Source organism: Oryza sativa, chromosome 3, assembly GCF_034140825.1.
Source record: "Oryza sativa Japonica Group chromosome 3, ASM3414082v1".
Lineage (NCBI taxonomy): Eukaryota > Viridiplantae > Streptophyta > Magnoliopsida > Poales > Poaceae > Oryza > Oryza sativa.
In genome coordinates, this window is record NC_089037.1 from 29396435 (window position 1) to 29415648 (window position 19214).

Below are 19214 nucleotides of genomic sequence, written 5' to 3' on the forward strand. Positions count from 1 at the left end.
TTGCAACTTGCAAAGCACTACTGAAATACTCCCTCCATTCCTAATTGATCTTTATATATGGTTTGTGCATCAATACCAAGACAATCTTGCGGAGCACTTAATCAACATTGAAAACATGTATTAGCGTTTTGTATCCGTGTATGCAGCGCCATCAATTTTGCATGCCGTATGGCTGGCCAATCAGTTGTGAGCGTATTAAATCCATGCATGCAACGACTCCTAATTAGTTTTGCATGCCGCATAGCCTGGCCAATCAGATGCATGCAGTGTTCGTTAGGAAGTGTCATTAACGTCCTTCACAGGATTTTCATCGCCTCCCCACCGTAATATGAAGATCAAAGTGAAATTATTATTTTTTTGCAATACGATGATCAAAAGGGAATGGAGCGAGTAAGTCCTATCTGTTACTCACCTGGAGACCATAGTTCACCTGCTGGGTGGCGATTAACGTGGCATGGCACCATGCGGATAATAATAATTCAAAATGATATGGGCCCAAAACTCTACTACTACTACTACTTCTACTCAAAAGGGTGATATCCTGATATAGTAGGAGTATTGACAAGAGTACTCGTACGGCGCCTCCGTCCAAACTCTCAAACAAGTGTGCGCCTGTCTTTCACGTTGCGAGCCAAGAGAATTGGAATCGTCTGCGTGCAACGCCTTTTTTTTTTCTTCTTCGACAACACCCATCCATCTTGTTGCGTCTCGTCGTTGCCACGGATGGCATTCGCTCGCTCGTGCAGATGCTTTCCTATCGATCGGATGGCAATTTGCCCAAGTGGACGGAATATTGCCATTTGCCGTCGGATCATCACTAGCGTGGGGGATCATCACCCGCAAAGATAAAAAGGCCATTGCCCGCTGTGCTACCACCAGATATTCTCCCCTATCGTCCACCAATCAATCGGAGTTGTTTGCCTATATACCGAAAAAATTGGCGTCGTACTGTCACTTAGTAGTAGTGGCAATGGCACCGTTGTCACGTCCAACTCCTCCAAACTTTTATTATCGGAAAAAATACGGTACGTATGACATCGTAAACTCGTTGATCGATCTGCAGTTGGGTGTAGAAGATCCGAGCTATCTTTTGGCTCCCAATGGCTGGCAATCTCTGATCTGATCTGGGGGCTGAGCTGAGAGCTGATCTGATCCCCGCTTTGGCCATTGATTTGTGTGCAAAAAGGATCAGAAAACCGGCGTACTACTACCAGCACCAGCAGTGCACCAGTGAATGGTGGCGCGCCCACTATTGGGAGCCGCGATTTGCATCGTCTCTCTCTCTCTCTCTCTCGTCTTCCCCCGATATATACCCTACTCTCCCTCCCCTCACGTGAACGCCCCGACCCCCCTTTTTTGCCGATCGAGCATTTGCAGAGATCTCAGCAGTTGTGCCCTTGTGACATTCACCATCCTCCCTCTCCCTCTCTCTCTGAACCCAAGGCACGCACACATGCAAACGCAATGTAGCCACTGCGTCGGCGAGGGACCACGCCACGCACGCACGACCACCATTGGTCACCCAGATGCAGCTGGTGAAAATCGTTGTAAAAAAATCACTCCTCCTAATAATAATAATAATAATAAACTGTTTCACTCCTTGTATACAGGCCTTCTGATAGGCACGAAAGCAACTTCACCAGAAGAAACTCATCAGGAAAACATAGCAGAGAGGAGAACTGTTTCTTTTTTGCGCCGGGGTGAGGTGACGTCTACACTTTGGCAGGTCCCATTTGGACATGCGCCCAACACTTGCCGTTTTGTAAAAAATCGCAGTAGCCAATCGGTTCAGGCTCTCGAGTCCAAAGCTCAAGAGAAAAACTCTGGCTCTCGTCCGGTCGTTTTCGAGGGAACGGGCTTCGACCGGCCGTCCCGGAGAGTTACGGGACGCTGGGTTTTCTTTAATAATTTCTTTAGTGTGTGTAACGTGACACCATAATTGTAATGGCAACGAGCGCGACAGGGCTTGGTCGTTTGATCGGTTCGCCAATCCATGTCTCTCCAAAGCCATGTTACCATCAGAGCAGAAATAATGCCCATTGATTAAGAGATATACAGTGCTAAAAATACTATAACGTCTCAGTTCTAATCATGATCGGCAATTTGACCTGTCTATGTAAATACTCCGTAAAATTTCTGTGGCAAGTCGCTACTAGATTTTTTACACAAGTTGACGGTTTGACACATCATCGACCTCCTGGTGCTTGTTGCCAAAACGGAGATCAGAAGCAGCAACGCTTTTGGTGCCCTTTTTTATACGAGTACTACTACCACTGCATCCTTTCCCTACCCTTTTTCCTTGTTTCTATTCCATTGGGACTTTGCCTTCAGCTTTCGCATCCAGCTTGCCAACTTCGTACTACTACTGGCCAGTGGCCACTACCCACTTCGATGCAAGGTGAAAGACGCAACAAAAAGCATGCAGAGGCGAGGCGCTTGTACGGGAGGGCAACCCCCTCGTCATCGTTAGCTCGCAGAATTGCTTCTGTTGCCAGCGCTCGCGTGTGCGTGCGAGCCTGTGTGCCACCGTGCCTATCCATCCAATTCCAAACCCCGGTTTGAGATGGTCTTTGCTTATCGCCCAGATCACACAGGAGTTTTGGTGATATACAATCGTGTTGAATTGGAGACGACTTCACATAAAAAAGGACGCTTTGGAATCTGTGGGTCTTCGTGGAGTAGTAGGCTACTATTTCAAGCTAAGTCAAGCTTGGAGGGAAAAAGTGTGTTTTATTTATTTCACGTTTGGTGTTTTTCGTGTTTGGTGTTACATGTACGAACGTAGCACGTCCAAGAACCAAGTAAAGGCTTAAGAAAAAAGGGTGCCAAGATCAAAAGGCTTTTGTTTTGACAGAATCAGAGGATAGCAAGTGATGTCTTGTCCGGTCGGGCTTGGCTTTGTGTTGGTTCCACATACTAACACCGTAGTACCACCACCACCCAGCGAGCATCATCCGTTCGGTCCCGTCAGCTTTGTTGGCTTCAGCGAGTGAGCGAGCGAGGCCGTCTAAAGGTGTTTTTAAGAATTTTTTATAGTTATAGCATGTCCTACAAATGAAAGTTTTTCTAAATAATTTAGTTTTTCATTCAGATGCTAAAATATATAGTCACAAAATCTAAAAACGAACTAGAAGTAGGATTCTCGGTTTATTAGTTTCTCCATATTCTTAAAACTAGCTGCCAGTGCCAACCATATCTTTCTCACAATTTGAAGCCCATCGAACAAGACCTAAGAACCTAACACCACCACGCCGCAAACGATTCATCAAGACAGATGAAAAAACTCAACCTGATAATATAATAAGAAAATAATATAACAATCTATTCGTTACCATTATGTGAAAATCACAGAGATTAAAAATACCATCATATACGTTGCTGATAGGTGGATTCAAAGCCCCACATATCGTTTCCACGTACGATTGTATTTTACACCTCACACGTATCTCTATTTTCCATTGACCGTCTACGACGGGTATGTGATCACTGGCCGGGCGTCCGGTCCCGCGCCGCGAGCACCACGATCCGGACGAGGCCGACGCGCTCGCGGGGTAAAGCGTAAAAAAAAAAAACCTCGTCGTTGTCGCGGCCATGTGCGGCGCGCGCGAGCCGGCGCTGTCGCGACGAGGCGCCATGCACCCGGACGCGGACTACACGGGGCGTGGGTGGAGCCGAGCTAGACCCAGCCGAGGGTTGTTTGAGTGTAGTGTGTGAGCTGTTGCGGTTGACGGCGATCTGCCTGTGGCTGTGGCTGTGCGTGTGTGTGCGCGCGCCACGGCCTATGCTGGATCTAGGCGCACGGCCCGGTCGGCCAGGGCGTACGTTAATTTGCACGGTGCGCCACAGGGGTTTGGGGTTGAGACGACCGATCGTCGTCCGGTGCGTGTGTGTGCCGGTTTTCGTCTACATTAGGTGGTCCAGTCCGGTGCTCGATCAAATCGAGCGTTGAAACGTACTACACGACCGGTCACACAGGATTCCGATGAAATAAATACTACTCCCTCCGTCCCAAGAATATATAGAGTTTAAAGTTGAACACGGTATTAAGGAGGTACGTTGAATTAAATAGCAAAGAGATTATGATTAATTGAGAAGTGGAGGTATGTGGGAAAAGTGAATGGGGGAGGGTTATGATTAGTTGGGAAGAGAATGTTGGTGAAAAAATTATTATATTTTGAGATAAATTTTAAGTGCAAAAAATTAGTATATTTTGGGACGGAGGGAGTATCTAAATCTTACGTGGTTAAGGGAAGGGAAGCACCGAAGACCAATGATGTGATATGCTGTGGAGTCGTGGGCACATAATGTTATTCATGGTTCTAATAGTCGGAGTTTATACAATGCCGACGGAGACCAGCCGTTTTTTGCAAAAACTCGTCATGGTTTTGAGGGGGATTTTGAATTATTTTTTAGTAGGTCAAATTTGATACAGTAAATTTGGTCAAATTTTCCAATTTTGATATTTTGCTAGGTTCGACCATCGACGGTAATATAAACCCAACTACCGTCTAGAGATATTATACATACATATGTATTTTCAAATAGAAATCAATAAGGTCAAGGATTTGCCATTGTTATCGATCTCTTCGAGGTGGTTACACAGTGTTTCAGATTTGTTAGGGCAACAACAATATATATAGCAAAGTAGTCTATATAGATGGGACCCACACATATGGACTATAACTATTGTTATCTTCACAATGTATATAGATAGCAACTAGTATTAAGAGGAGAGAGGAAATAGAGAGGAATACCATATTTTATTCTATATGGGCAACCCATATGCTTATGGGTGGCTTTTGCTATTTTCTTACTATGGATTAGTTTCACAGTGTTGTTAGGTGGCTGAATGGAATATTTTATTGCTTATAGACTATTTTTAGACTACATTGTGGATGCCCTAAGTAATGTTCGAGGGAGTATATTAGAAGTCGTTTTGTGTAGGTGTGAAAAAAAAAAGACGCGGATATTATGAAATGATCTAATATCAAATAAATAATTAGAAGATGTGAGACTTCAAACACAGATCGTCTAACCCACCGTCTTATAGAGCTAAACAGAAGACCTCTGGACGTTTCTCCTTGTGTGGGTGTGTAATCCGGATACACATGTACGCTATTTTTATAAACTGGAATTCACCTTTGTAATTAACCGTATGTCAACGTCTTTCTGCATGACGATAAGATCTTCTGGTTGTATGGAGATTACGTTAAGGTCAAGTGCTAGCTAGCAATGAAAAAAGATAGTTAATGGGTCCAATTGTAGTAAAGAAGGGTCTAATTATAGTAGATTAAAAGGCACATCGAAAGCAATCTTTGTACGGAGAAACTTAATTATAGTATTTGGTGTTGTCGGCCCAAGGACGCGTGGGGCTACAGGCAGGCATGCTTAACTCTACAGGGACTAAGACCGAACAAACAGTTAATTATTGGCTAATTGGAACGTGGGCAGCTTAATCTCACGAAGTTTATAATTTTTTAAATTTAATAATCACTTTTATATACGTATAAGTTGCATACAATTAATTATTCCTGCTCTCACAACCAACACAAAACATGAGAACCACAAGCTTTTTTCCATGCTCGTGATAATTAACAATAAGTGATATTGAGACAAGTCTAATCTGATTGAGGAGTCTATCCAGCAGCTACAGCTAAGCTACGCTATAGCTACACGACTAGCAGAGGGAATCGAAACTGTGGATCTGGACGTGAGAGGCTCACTTCGCAATAACTCGCCACTGTTTAATCCTAGCTCCTGACGGAGAACGCGGCACTGTTTGTGCATTGTTTCGGCTAAGCATATCAACGATTTATTTTGTTATAAACGGAGCAAAAATAAGGTGATATACAGTATTATGAATCGGACTGATAGATGAGAGATCAGAGAGAGCAGGAAGCAGTAGCAGGCAACTTTGATTGAGACTGGGCAAGTAACCATACGATTGTTTTTCGTTTGCTTTTGCTCTTTAGGGCAGGGAGGTGACCAGCCTAGATACTAGAGTGAGGCTCCAAGATGATCACGAAGAGAATACTTCATTATCAACTACTGTTTCCTTATCCACTTTATCATCTGAACAATCACAACCATTTCTCATCTTAACCTTGATTTTCGCTAAAACTTTCAGAAATACTTGTAGGGAATTTCTTACATGTGACTTAAGTTTTCACTGACCTTCCTTTTATACATATGGCAATAAGACCTCTTTGTCGAGCTAATCTCAAGATTAAGGGGCGCATGTTTGGTTTGTAGATCAACCCAACCAAACTTTAAAAAAAAATGGTGAAGCCAAAAAAATAACTACTATCTATTTTAGTTTTGAGAAACAATTACTATCTATTTACCTGATCGAATTGCCAAATTATTTTACTTAATTGAATTGAGGCAGCAGAAACACATACACACACAAAAAAAATATGCAACTTTCATGTTCTTAGCAAAGTTCAGAAGTGGCAAGGAACAAAATAGTCTCCTTTAAAACAAGAGAATTTTAGAGAGATTTTATAGGAAGAGAAGCAATATCTGTAAAATTCCTGCATTGTAAAGAAGCCCATCAAATACTCCTACCAATTTGAGCTTATCTAGAAGGCATTCTAGATTGCGTGAGCTTGACCTATTGACAACTTGATTGGTGTATGCTTAAAAATAAAAACTCATCAGCTTAGTCAACCATCTGATAACGAATGGCACTGTACTACCGTACCATACACCGTATACAAATATAATGTCAATACATTGCATAAGAAGCTATGGAAATGTGGGATTTCAACGAGAGAAGTAATCAAACCCCCGTTACAAATGCCAGGCACGTACTGTGTTCCTCCTTCAAGGTTCCCAACCTCACATGGCTCGTTTTTCAAGCGCACACTTTCCAAGCTGCTAAACAGTGTGTTTTTAAAAAAATTTATATACAAAAGTTGCTGTAAAGAACTATATTAATTTATTTTTAAATAAAGCTAATACTTAGTTAGTCATGCGTTAATTAGTTATTCCATTTTACTTAGGAAGGAGAGAGGTTTCCAACCCTCCAAATGAACGGAAATTGCTGTACATACGATTTTTTCTTACGATCTTAGTACGATAACGGCGCGAACACACGGCGCATGCGCACGCGGCAGTCAAGAGCCCTCATGGGCTAAGAGAGAACGTTTCATCGTATAAACATCGTAAAAATAATCGTACGTATAGCAGCACTCCAAATGAACACAATACGTGTCTGTCCCACGGCTCCCACCGTTACAACTCATCTCTGATCTGGTTAATCTTTCCCCCAAAAAAAAAAAGTTGCAGTCAGGCAGGAGCAGCAATGCATTTGATCTGGGGTCCCCCGGTCTCTGCAAAGCAAAAGAAAACCCAGCACCACATGCATGCGCTGGTGCTTGTGAGCAAGCGAGTGAGTGATCGACACTGGTCGCATTGCATGCATGCACCCCCAAAACATGAGGCTGTTTAGATCTAGCAGCAGAAAGGCAACCGCAGCAGCGAGCCAGCGAGCGAGCGAGCAACGCGAAGCTTGTCGCAAGATGGTCCTCCTTCCTGCTACTCATCTCTCTTCTCTCCTGCAAGGCTGCAACGCAACTTCCAAGGCTTAATGGCGATGGTCAGTCACACACCGAGGAAAATGAAAAGCTTTGCAGTGCAGAGCAGGTAGTTGATGCGCAAAGAGGAGTGAGTTCAGGATCGGTTCTCTTGAAAGTTCAGTTCAGGATCGATCGATCGATTGTCACATGAAGAACGATAACAAAAGTAATAATAATAATGGAGACTCCCTCTGCAGGTGGTAGACCCGAAAATAATACAGGGCCCATGGAGCCTACTGGGTACACGGATGAATAATACAACCACGCATCACATGGGTAGAGATGGAGAGATTAGACGGGGAGAATTCGCATTATGAAAAGATCTACCCCAATCGCTAGCTTAGCCCTCTTGTTAATTAGTGCCGCTCTAACCTAATCGACAGGAAATACTAGTCATTAGTCAAATGGCACACCATACACGTACACTAACCACCCAACAACGCAAAATATTGATGCGTCGGCTGTTACATTGCAGATGCAAGATCGATCGGTTCATCGATGGGTTGCTCTGCTGCTGGCGATCAGGGTGGATCTACGATGTTAGCATCGGTATCAGGTAATTCCGACGATTTTTGGCACCTATGGTTAAAATGCTTATTCTTATATTATAACACATAAATATAAGTATAACTAGAATGCTATGATATCTATAGACACATCATGATATCAGTGAACCAGATCCGTCGTTGCTGGCGATGCGGATGAGCAGGTGGTGTGGTTCACTCACGCGGTTGTCATTCTCTCGCGCCACGTCTGAGCTGTGGTGGTGTGGCGTGGCACGCGATTCTGTTTCGCCGGCAATGGTCCCGGTCTGCGGCCTGAGCCCGGGGGGATCGATCGGATTGAAAGCTAAAAAGCGCTGAAAAGAGGAGCCGTACCTAACCGCCACCGCGGAGCCTTACGTACGTACTCCACTCCGCGGAGTACACACGCACACGCATCTGTTGCTGTTGCTGTTGTTTTGGTTTAGCCTCGTGCCGTCATGATGCGTGGCAACGAAGCGGCTGGGTCGGCGGGCGGCGGCGGCGGTGCGGCTCGCGTGATCCTCTCTCTCGCCGTGCCGCCGCGGCCTCCGGTCTCCGCGAGGCCACGACGCGGTCGTCCTGGAAAACCAAGGGCTTTTGTTCGAAATGATGCCAAATTACACCCTATTAAAATTTTAGGAACTTCGGTAGTTTTAAGCTGTATTCGTTTGGGATGGTTGGGAACCAAACTCCCCGCATGGAAAACGGAGCAATCTATTAGCATGTGATTAATTAAGTATTAACTATTTTTTTTTCAAAAATAGAACAATATGATCTTTTTAAACAACTTTCATATAGAAACTTTTTTGCAAAAAAACGCACCAAAATAGTAGTTTGAAAAGCATGCGCGCGAAAAATGAGAAGGAGAGTTGGGAACAAGGGGAAACAAACTTAATGTGCCATATAAAGTGTTTGATTTGCTACCGATTTATATGTTTGCTAATATAGTACCAAATTTGATAACACCAAAACCTTTGGCACTGCCAAAATATTTGGTAGGATAAAAATCGGCACTAAACCAAACAAGTCCTAAAACCTCGGGTTGTCTCCTTTTAGGCGTGGCATAGATATGAATTATCCCTGTCACGTTTTTAGAAGTAGGATTTCTCAAAAATATTCGTCTGTAACAGCGGTTATATAGCCTTTTTCTAAGGTATGCAAACTTTAGAATATTTGATTCATCCTTTTCTTTTCTCTATCCAAAATCTATCAAATTATTCAGTTAGAACGCGACGCGACCTAAAATGGGGATAAGTCTCTGGCTTCGTTCGCAACAGATGAATTTACCCCCCCAAAAAAAAACGATGCATGCACCCGTGGAAGTGTGTCTGTCGACTTTTTTAATCCTTAACCTGCTCGTGCGCAAGATGGGGATGGATCACGAATCGGGAATGGATGTTTTACCTTTTCCCTGAAACTTTTCCATCTCCAGCACCGCGAAATTCGGTTTAGATTAGAGTTGAACGATCACACTGAAGGCTGTAGTGGAAGCCAGGTCAAAGGGAGAGCTCCCCCGTGCAGCTGGGGGCCGGCCGGCTTGACTTTCACTTGCAATGATGGGGACACGCACTCGGCGGCATCAGCCGCTCCGGCCGGCCACGTCGCCGGCGCCGCCGTGCAGCCTTGCCCGTGTCGCCCCGTTCCGGTCAAACCAGCAGCTGTTCTCCTCGCCATTCATTGCTATTTTTTATTACCACCTGGTCCCGGAATTATTATGCACTAATGCACCTGACCACACGCTTGTTGAAACTGCCTGAGACAGGTCATAGAGTCATATAGAGAACAAAGATCTGGGTGGTGAAATTCTGCACTGGGTCCGGCTCTAATTCTTGAACAGATCATGGCATCTGAATGGCCAGGTTTGCATCGAGGAGATTGGAGAATCTTAAGGTGTATAGTAGTATACTTTCTGAGCTACTCCTAACTGGTTAGTGGCATGGTGGTTGCTACTGGAACAAACATAGCCTGATAGCCAATGACCTGCCTAGCCTAAAAACTAGTCATCCTGTACTGGATCCAGAACTGACCCAACAAACCTGAGCCTAACTTGAGCAATCAATGTATCGCACCCATTTATTAGAGCCAGAAAATAGCCCCAGGCCCAGTGGCACGTCCATGCACAGGAACGGTCCCGTGCTTAAGCAATCCGGCGCTAGATTAGGCACACATCACTGACGCAGACATCTTCAAACACAGGAAGTTCTAGTGACAGCAACTCGCGAACAACCAAAACCGAAAGAAAAGTCCGAAAGGTTCGGCTGAATATATACTAGTTTAGCCAGCTAAGCAATTGGGCGTCAGCACATGGCTGCCTAACAGCCTCTCCGCGAGTGACCTCACGGGAGGAAGCCGTTCAGTACGAGCCCTGAAAGCTGCAGTTCAGAGTGGGAAAGATGTGCACAGCGTACAGGTGATCATGGCAAAAAGTTTTCAACAGGAAAAATATGGGTGCCTCAACAAATAATTGCCAAAACCGATATTATACATGGAAGTGGGCCAAGAACACCACTAGAGCATATTTAAAGGCATTGTTTACTATGATCAACTCCCAAAATTCTGTTTTCGATTCCACTTTTCCAAAACTTGGGGGGTAACAACTAATTGAAAACACAGATGATAGACAGTTCTATCGCCAGTAGCAACGGTAGTTAGTACCTTATGAACTTGGATAGCAGCATCAATCGGTGGCACTCAGGTACCTTCTTTTTCACCCCCCAGGCATGCAGAACTTGAGTATCTTTATGCAGAAAAAAAATCCAACAGCCCAGTATTTACGGAAATAGCTTCTTTAACCTATTGATGGCCACACCAGCTGTCTTGTTCATGGGTTCTAGAACAAGGGCGTGGCTGAAATCTGCAAATTGTAGTAAAATGGATACACAATAAGAACTTGTACAAAATAGTGGACACAGTTTGCAGATTCCAAGGGAGACCTGTTAATGGTTAATACTGTGAAATACTGGTAAGGTATACAGAGGAAGAAAGGTAAGACGGACCATCAACAGCCTCCTTGTAGTAACCCAGCATCTCCCTTGCAGTGCCTCTCCTCAAATAAGCTTTTACAATCTGAAAAAATAAAAAGATCGATGTGAATTCTCACATCAATGTATATAAAACACTACTCAATGAATTGCGAAAAGGATCACACTTATCAGAATCTCAACTAGATGTGAAAGCACCTACTAAAAAACTTATAAACAGCACTGCATTAATCAGAAACAGCCCAAATTCTTTGGATGGTTGATTCAATGACAGAACCAGCTCATCATAAAGTAGGAAATATAGCATTTCGAGAAAAGAATTGGAAGAATTGTCCTATATCTTGTACTTCCCCTTTTGTTTCATTATCAATAATAACATCTTAATAGTAGAATAATATATACAAATCTGAATGTGCGTATAAAAGTCTGAACCAAGAAAGCAGATCCTAACCTTTGGATCAATATCGATGGCACTTGTGCAATCTGCCTCAGCTTGGCGGTAACTGAAAGGGGTCCGAAAAGACAAACCATGAAATAATTGATGCGCGAAAAAAATAAGTTACAGAAGCCAGCTCATCAAGGTAATCTTTGAGAAAAAAGATGCCATAGAGGTTAATAACATACCTAGCTAGCTCTAGAAAAGCAGCAGCTCTGTTGCTGTAGTATGTAGCCACTTTATTATTTAATTTGATTGCTTCAGTATAGAAATTTATTGCCTTTTGCCATTGTTTCTCCTTAAATGCAATGTTACCCTGTCAAGGAACAAGTAACAGAAAGAAAAACTCAGTAAGGACACAAAAAAGGGAAGATATTAATGTAATAAATCCATAATGGTGGCTTTGTTTTTTACTTCAACAGTGGTTCAAAAGAACAACTTGAACATAATTTTGGGCCATTACAAATAGTTTTACTGCACTATTAGACCTACTGGTTGGTACTGATCTGTATACATTACTATTAGATCTGTACCAGTGAGTATACTCTGACATACTGATTTCTAGGTTATTACTATTAGACAACCTTTTTTTCTCTTTTCCTTTAACATGACAAATTATAAGATGTAACACCTAAAAACTGGCATGTATCGACTAGTGCATTATCATTAGCCTTTTTCTTCAATTTCCATCTAGATGGCAAGCTAAGTGCTACTACGGAAAGTAGTAACTGTGTTGAGCAGATGTTAGAAAATCGAAAGCTATGCTAAAAAAAAATCATCAAAATAAGAAAGGAACTGACTTTCTCTTTAGCAGCTTCAGCAGCTTCTTCACTCATCGCCTGTTTACTCGAGACATTAGACTTTGCTAGAGCGTCAACTTGCTCTTGGATGGTAGCATAAATTGTTTGAATGGTGTCCAATAAAAATCGATCACCACCATGCCTTGCAATCAAAGAAACTGAAACTGGACACTTATCATGTGTACCCAGAGGAACCGTCACCTGAAAAGGGTCATCAAAATAGTTGAATTAGTTAAGATGCAATAAGGGTTTACCAGAAAAGCATGCAAGTCCATGTGCAATGAAGCTAAAGCTAGCCTTATCAGATTCATGCCCTCCCAAACATTCGCCTGTATCCATCTCAGGCCAAAACATAACCACGGAGAGTTTGCTCCTCCAGAATCAGGAGCGAAATATCACCACAAAATCATCAATTGAAGTCAGATAAAAACTAGCAATTTTCAACTTTCATGGTTAGCTATCAGCAATGTTAACTTATTCATATGCTATCATTCTGTGTTATTCATGTGTCTTAACCATGTTAGTGCCTTAGGCTGCAGCAATTTCGAAATTATTTTTGCAAGTCTAGTCACTTCACTGGCTATGTTGGAACTGCCCTTGTACTAATGATGAAACTTGCATGCAGAGCTTTAGAAACTCGATTGTATTGATGCCCAGCGAAATTGCAATTAAAGTTGCCCAATAAAAGCATACTATTGCTGACTTTAAGAGGCATGTAAATTTTGTAGAGTTTATGTTGTTGTTTGTTAACTTCCATGAAAGTTTCACCCGTCTAAAATGCCAAATGGATCCAAAGAGTTGCAAAATTAAGCAGCACAACTTCCATTGGAGGAAAAGAAAGAACAGGATTATATGTTAGCAACATAACCTTTGAATAGCATATGAATTGTACTATCATACCTGGCAACACCCTGACATGCTAGCTAAAGATGTAAGACATGATGTCTGAACATTGTAGTCCTGAGATGAAAGTTCCCTGGCATTTAGTTTTGGGGGGCATCCCAGAACAGTTGGAATGACCAGAATTCCATCATCCTGTGGATTAAGAAACATCATGACAAAGAAACTAACAGTATGATAACACTAAATAAGATTATCACAGCACATTCAACGACATGTTAACGAAATAGCATCATAAAATAAGTAATCAGTACAATACCAACAAATAAGATTATCGCAGCACATCCAATGGCATGTAAAGATTATGAATCAGAAACAAGAGCAGTTCAGGAAAACTATCACCACATAACATGGATCCTCAGGTAGACACTTTTACTCTAAGCCTTTCTGTTTCACAAAGAAAGTTCTCAAATGTATACTTCAGGCTAACAGTACAGTACTAAAAGTAAATGAACCACTATTTTCATTTCCAGAAGAAGCTTTGTAACTGGGCCCAACATTGTGTTAACTGCTAAGTAATTGGTTCAAAACAATAATATAGCGAAGGAAACAAGAGCAACATGAAATATCACTGATGAAAATAACATATCCAAGTTCACGGTTGCAGAAATATGTTAAATATTTCAATTTGTCCATATATTCAATTGATTCTAGATTTCATCCACTTGTTTTCAAACAACATAAATTTCAAGGAAATGACATTTGTAAAACCTAAAAAGCATTAGATATGCTTTCCATCTATCGTTCAGAGGAATAATAATATGTTTTTCAATAACATTTATCCAATAAAACCAGCAAAACTATCAGTGATGGCCAACTAAGTGTGTTGAGAAATCAGTCAGAAGATCAAACAAGCAGTTCCTGACAATGTAGGTACTCGCTACTGAAATCTCGCTAAATTCCAGTTCATCCCAAACTCAATTCTTTACCAACCTTAAGAAGAGCACCGAGAGCTGCACGGACTTCTTTCCTTGCATCTTGACTGTTATTGATAGTTGACTCACCATCATCAGACAAATTACCAACTATGCATGCATCAACAGCAGGCTTAACAGAGTTTATCCACTCCATATGTTGATCTTTGAATTCATGTCTGGACCGAATAACATGATACTATTAATTTTTTTGGCACGAGTTAAATAGAATACACCAAATAGAACAAACAGACACGAGAAAAATTATCAGTTTAATTATTAAAAAAAACAAGCCATGTATATAAACAACAGAGTTTGTCTAGTATGACTTCTAAAATTAGAAAACCTAAGCCAAAGCCAAAGTAAGACCACATAATAGAGCATGGAATGTGTTCTTTGTTTGCAAATGCCAAAGCTTGCAGTAGCTAAGGGAAAAAAAACAGCTATTCCAATTATTAATTATCGTGATCTGAAAATAGATATGTAGGAGGGAAATAATCTACATGCAAGCAACGAGGGAAATAATCTACATGCAAGCAACCTACGGAAGTATGTAGTTCAAGTCAACTAACATCATTGTTTCATAAACCTGTGAACATCATCAGTTTCCACATAAATAACTATACAGGCTAGAACTCACAGAGGAAATTTAATACTACCATATTTTATATGTAACCAGTAGTTACTTATTTATTTAATAACATGATCATGTAGGGCAGGAGCATACTTGTGAAGAAACTGCATAGCCCTAGAAAGTGCTAGCAATGAAGAAAACTTTGAGTCACCATGACCATTTGAATTGTTCCTCAGGCTGGGTATTCTTGAAGCCAAATAATTTTCAAGATTAACATGACCCAGGACTTGTCCTAATGTAATACGCAAGGGAAAAAAATCAACATGAGGAAGTTGGTGGCCAGCAAAAACTAAGGGAATTTTAAAATAAGAATGACAAGTGTAAAGAGGAGATACATACTCCCAAATAGCTTTTCCACAGATTTCGTCACCACCTGAGTCAATCTTCTTGCATGCACCTTTGACATTTCAAAGCAATCATCTGCTATGTAGAAATGTCTGGGTTGTCGAATATCAGCGTAGGGTAGCCTCAGAAGGAGATGGCCAACACGACGCAGTACACTTGGATCCCTCGCAAACCAACCTACAGACAAATTAATTAAAAATAAATGGGGCACGGCAAGTTTACAAATTTGAATTAAGAGTGATTCTGGAAGAGATTACAAGTCAATACATATTTTGTTCTTTAAAAGAAATATATTTTCAAAGGTACCTATGGCATCCAGGCTAGGAGCGACAGGAATAACACCATTGTTGGGGACAACAGCATGTGAAGGCCGGAATGCCAAGACGCCACAATAACTACCTGGTACCCTTACTCCTCCAATGGTATCAATACCTGCAGAATCACATTCTCAGCACATTATTTATCTATTAAAGTATATATGACCCATGCACACAAGACCTTATGGTTCCACAACTGTCACAAAGAGGATGTATTAATTTTGGAAACCAGTGAAATCATGGACAGGCACCAAAGAAATTTCAAGTCAATGCCTGACCCTAAACATAGAATTGTTTTGGATCCTCTACAGTCGCAATGAAGGTTAACATCTAATGGAGGGAAGTCAGATGGATCAGACTTGGTAGAATGATGCAATGTAAAGGAAGGCAGTCACATCAGAACAACTTCTTTTCTTGAGATGCACATAATAGTAAACCAGGAAAATGGATTGAAAAAAAAAATCATACATCAACCCTAAAACTGACAATTGTCAATTGTCAATCCTGAAATCCAGATAATCACTACCACACATAAACAACTAGTGAAGTAATTCAAATGTACAGGAAATTCAGATTTATACTAAGCTCTGATACTAAAGGATGAGGAGAAAGTGGCATTAAACAAAATGTTGCCCAAATAAGGACAGCATGTTGCACGCATAAATCTCTAGACAATGAATTAAAATAGTCAGCTCACCTAAGGAAAAATCTACAATGCCAGCAGCAACAGCAACAGCTGACCCACTTGAACATCCTCCAGGTACTCGATCTGGAGCAGCAGGATTTGTTGGTGTGCCAAAATGTTTATTCTCACCATGGATACTGCACGTGTATTGCACAATAAGTAAGATGTAAGCACACATTAGACAAGTGAATTATGGCAAACTAATCTTATAAAATGTAGAGAACATTTCTGCTTTTGTGATATTTCATAAAATGAAATAGAACATGGAAGGGTTTAGTGAACCCATATGCAGAAAGAAAAAATGGTTTTACCTAAATGCCATTTCATCAATAACAGTTTTTCCAACACACATAGCACCACCATCTACAAGAGATGAAACGACTAGAGATGTTTGTGTTGCTGCATCATGTGTCTTTGCCCATTCTAAGCTGCCAAAACTTGTTATATAACCAGTTACGTGGAATCTGCAAATAATCAAAACAAGACATCTGAGGTCAAGGATAAATAAAATGATGTACACGACGAATGTTAACACCAAATTGATAATACCGGTCTGCCCCTTCACAGTGCTGGGAACAAGTTAAGTACAAAAATGAAAAGGTGCAACAGCATTTTGTGGCCAATAGTGCGCAAATTTAAGAAACACACTTTGCCATTTTTGGCACTAAAAAAGAATTGTCATGCAGGCATGCACAGTTTTAGATAAATACATACATAGCTGCTGCGGATCAAATGTCCATTTGGATAATTTGTGTAACCTAAAATTTGTGCCAGTAGTTGGGTTGCAGAAAATAGCATTTTCTCCATGAAGCAGATATGCCCACAATACAATTTTCAGGTCCTAAAATAATTAAGTTCAGATTGGTATCTATTAGCAAGTATCTATTAAATTTATAAGGATATAAGAGCCTCAGAGGAGAACTAAGTTCACTTCAGAAGAAGTAGTGGTATCTTGACCCAGAGAAAATACCTTATTCCAGTTTTAGTGTTAGAATATGCACTGAACTGTAAATGCACCTTAAGTAGGTTAAAAACTAAAAGGTTCCAAAAAAATGTCTGGCTTTGAGTTGAACCAGATGAGAGCATATCCTTAAAAGTTCAAAACTATGATATTATCTGGTATTTTAGAACAAGATAATTAACCATAGTGTTTATAAGTTTGCATCACAGCTTCATGACTGTATGAATGATAAGGTTGACATTCCCCCCCCCCCCCACCCACAACAATGCTTTCAAAAAAAAATTTTCACAATGAAGCATAGAACATCTTATTATTTCAAATTTGTAACACCTTGTACCTTTTATACACAATAGTGTCTATTCATAAAGCTGCAAATACTTTAGATGGGTGGTTTCAATACTCTTCCAACGATAGTTCAAGAATTCTTTGGCAATAGAAAAAAATACTATTCTGGTTTCCTTTGAATGGTTAAGTAATCAGCATCTTGAAGCAAATTATAGTCCACGTGCTAAAAAACTGTAATCTCAACTTCAAAGCTAAACTTTAGGAAACAACCATTTGTCATGCAAAACTTAAAGCGGATGGTTTCATGAATAAAAGGTATAAGTATCTAATAATGATACATTCATGTAAGTTTAGATACATGCATGATACATTGCCTTGCCAAAGGCGAAGCGGCCACAGGATGCTATGCCTTCTTGCATAATAAATTCACCTTACCACAAACCATGGTACAGTTACTAAGCAATGTAATACTATGGTAGATCATTAAGTAATCGAATAAACATTACATGGCATTGTTTCCCATTTCAGTGTCAGCCAATAATATTTGGCAAGTGATACATGAATATATCTCATTTAAAGGGCGTTATAATGAACTGTAAGACCATCTCCACTCTGCATCTTTTGGACCAAAATAGTGTGATGCAAACACACCTAGCTACAAACTACTCGCGTTTTGAAAGCTTTCCATATATGTAAACAAAAGGATGATATAATTCAGCAAACCCAATGTGCCATCTCGAGTAAATTCGTGCCTCCCTAACTGACCTGATACCAATACCCCAATGAGAAGTAGTGATACCCTGATAGCATGATCAAACTGATCAAATTACCGCTCTTAAACCGGTGCTAGCACGCTCCCAACCAATCCAATCAGGGACTACCAACTTCAAATCACGCAAAAAAAAAAACACAAGCGAGGTCGGGGAGCGCGGAGAGAGCTTACGCGTCGGCGATGGCGAAGCAGAGCCCCGTGAGTGGGTGTCGCGCCTGGGGGGGCGGCGGCTGCGGCGGGGGGAGGAGCTCGAGGCGGGCGATGAACGCGCCGTTGTCGGGCCGCGCGGGCCGCCGCAGCCGCTTCGCCGCCAGGAGGACCCCGGCGATGCCGAGGCCGAGCAGAACCCACAGGTTGGCCGCCGTCGAGGACGCCATGGGGTCGGGTTGGGGTAGCCGCTCGCCTGCTCCGCGCGGGGGCGAGTGGGGTGGGGGGGAGTTCGAGGGTTAGGGTTTTGCCGCGAGGCGGCGGCGGCGGCCGCGGAGGCGGACGGCGAGGCGGCGGCGGAGGCGGAGGCGTGGCGGAAGGATTGGATAATACCGGGGGTTCGCTGCTGGCTTCGAGGACTTAAATACGTCTTTGGAAATGAAATGAAAGGGAACTAGCTTTTTCTGTGTTTAGATCTAAAGTTTGAATCCAAACTTTTAGTCCTTTTCTATCACATTAACCTATCATACACACATAATTTTTCAGTGATATTATCTCTAATTTCAATCAAAATCTAAACTTTTGCGTTGAACTAAACACAGCCTTTATCAAATGGGTTATCAAAGGAATTTGTCTCTCTCTTTTTTAGAGTTTTTTTTTTTGCAGGGCAAACATAATTTTTGTCTGGTGGTACAAATTGAGAACTTGACGGTATTGTATCGTGTTTACGTATGTGTCTAAGTTGCAAATAATGTATTGAAAAGTTGTTACAGCTTGCAATGTACACTAAAACCTAAGAATGAATTAAAAAGCAAAATCTGCCCTTCAGAAGCTTTTGTCTAAGGTACGTAAGCCGTTGAAATATAAGCAATACAAAATACTGAACGTAAACCTAAGGCTGCGAAAAATGGTGTAGACAGTATTTTTAATACC

At 41.6% G+C, this 19214-nt stretch overlaps 1 protein-coding gene across 1 annotated transcript; it reads right to left on the reverse strand.

Moving 5' to 3' along the window:
- Positions 1 to 10521: 10521 nt before the first annotated feature.
- LOC4333861 (outer envelope protein 64, chloroplastic) lies at positions 10522 to 18675 on the reverse strand. The gene is made up of 13 exons (XM_015772401.2): positions 18306 to 18675; positions 16428 to 16580; positions 16129 to 16253; positions 15421 to 15546; positions 15109 to 15291; positions 14863 to 15001; positions 14155 to 14314; positions 13222 to 13356; positions 12322 to 12522; positions 11710 to 11837; positions 11537 to 11588; positions 11101 to 11170; positions 10522 to 10958 (listed from the first exon to the last, which is right to left on the reverse strand). The coding sequence occupies exons 1-13, from the start codon at positions 18509 to 18511 to the stop codon at positions 10876 to 10878; spliced, it is 1761 nt and encodes a 586-aa protein (XP_015627887.1). The 5' UTR covers positions 18512 to 18675; the 3' UTR covers positions 10522 to 10875.
- Positions 18676 to 19214: the final 539 nt, after the last annotated feature.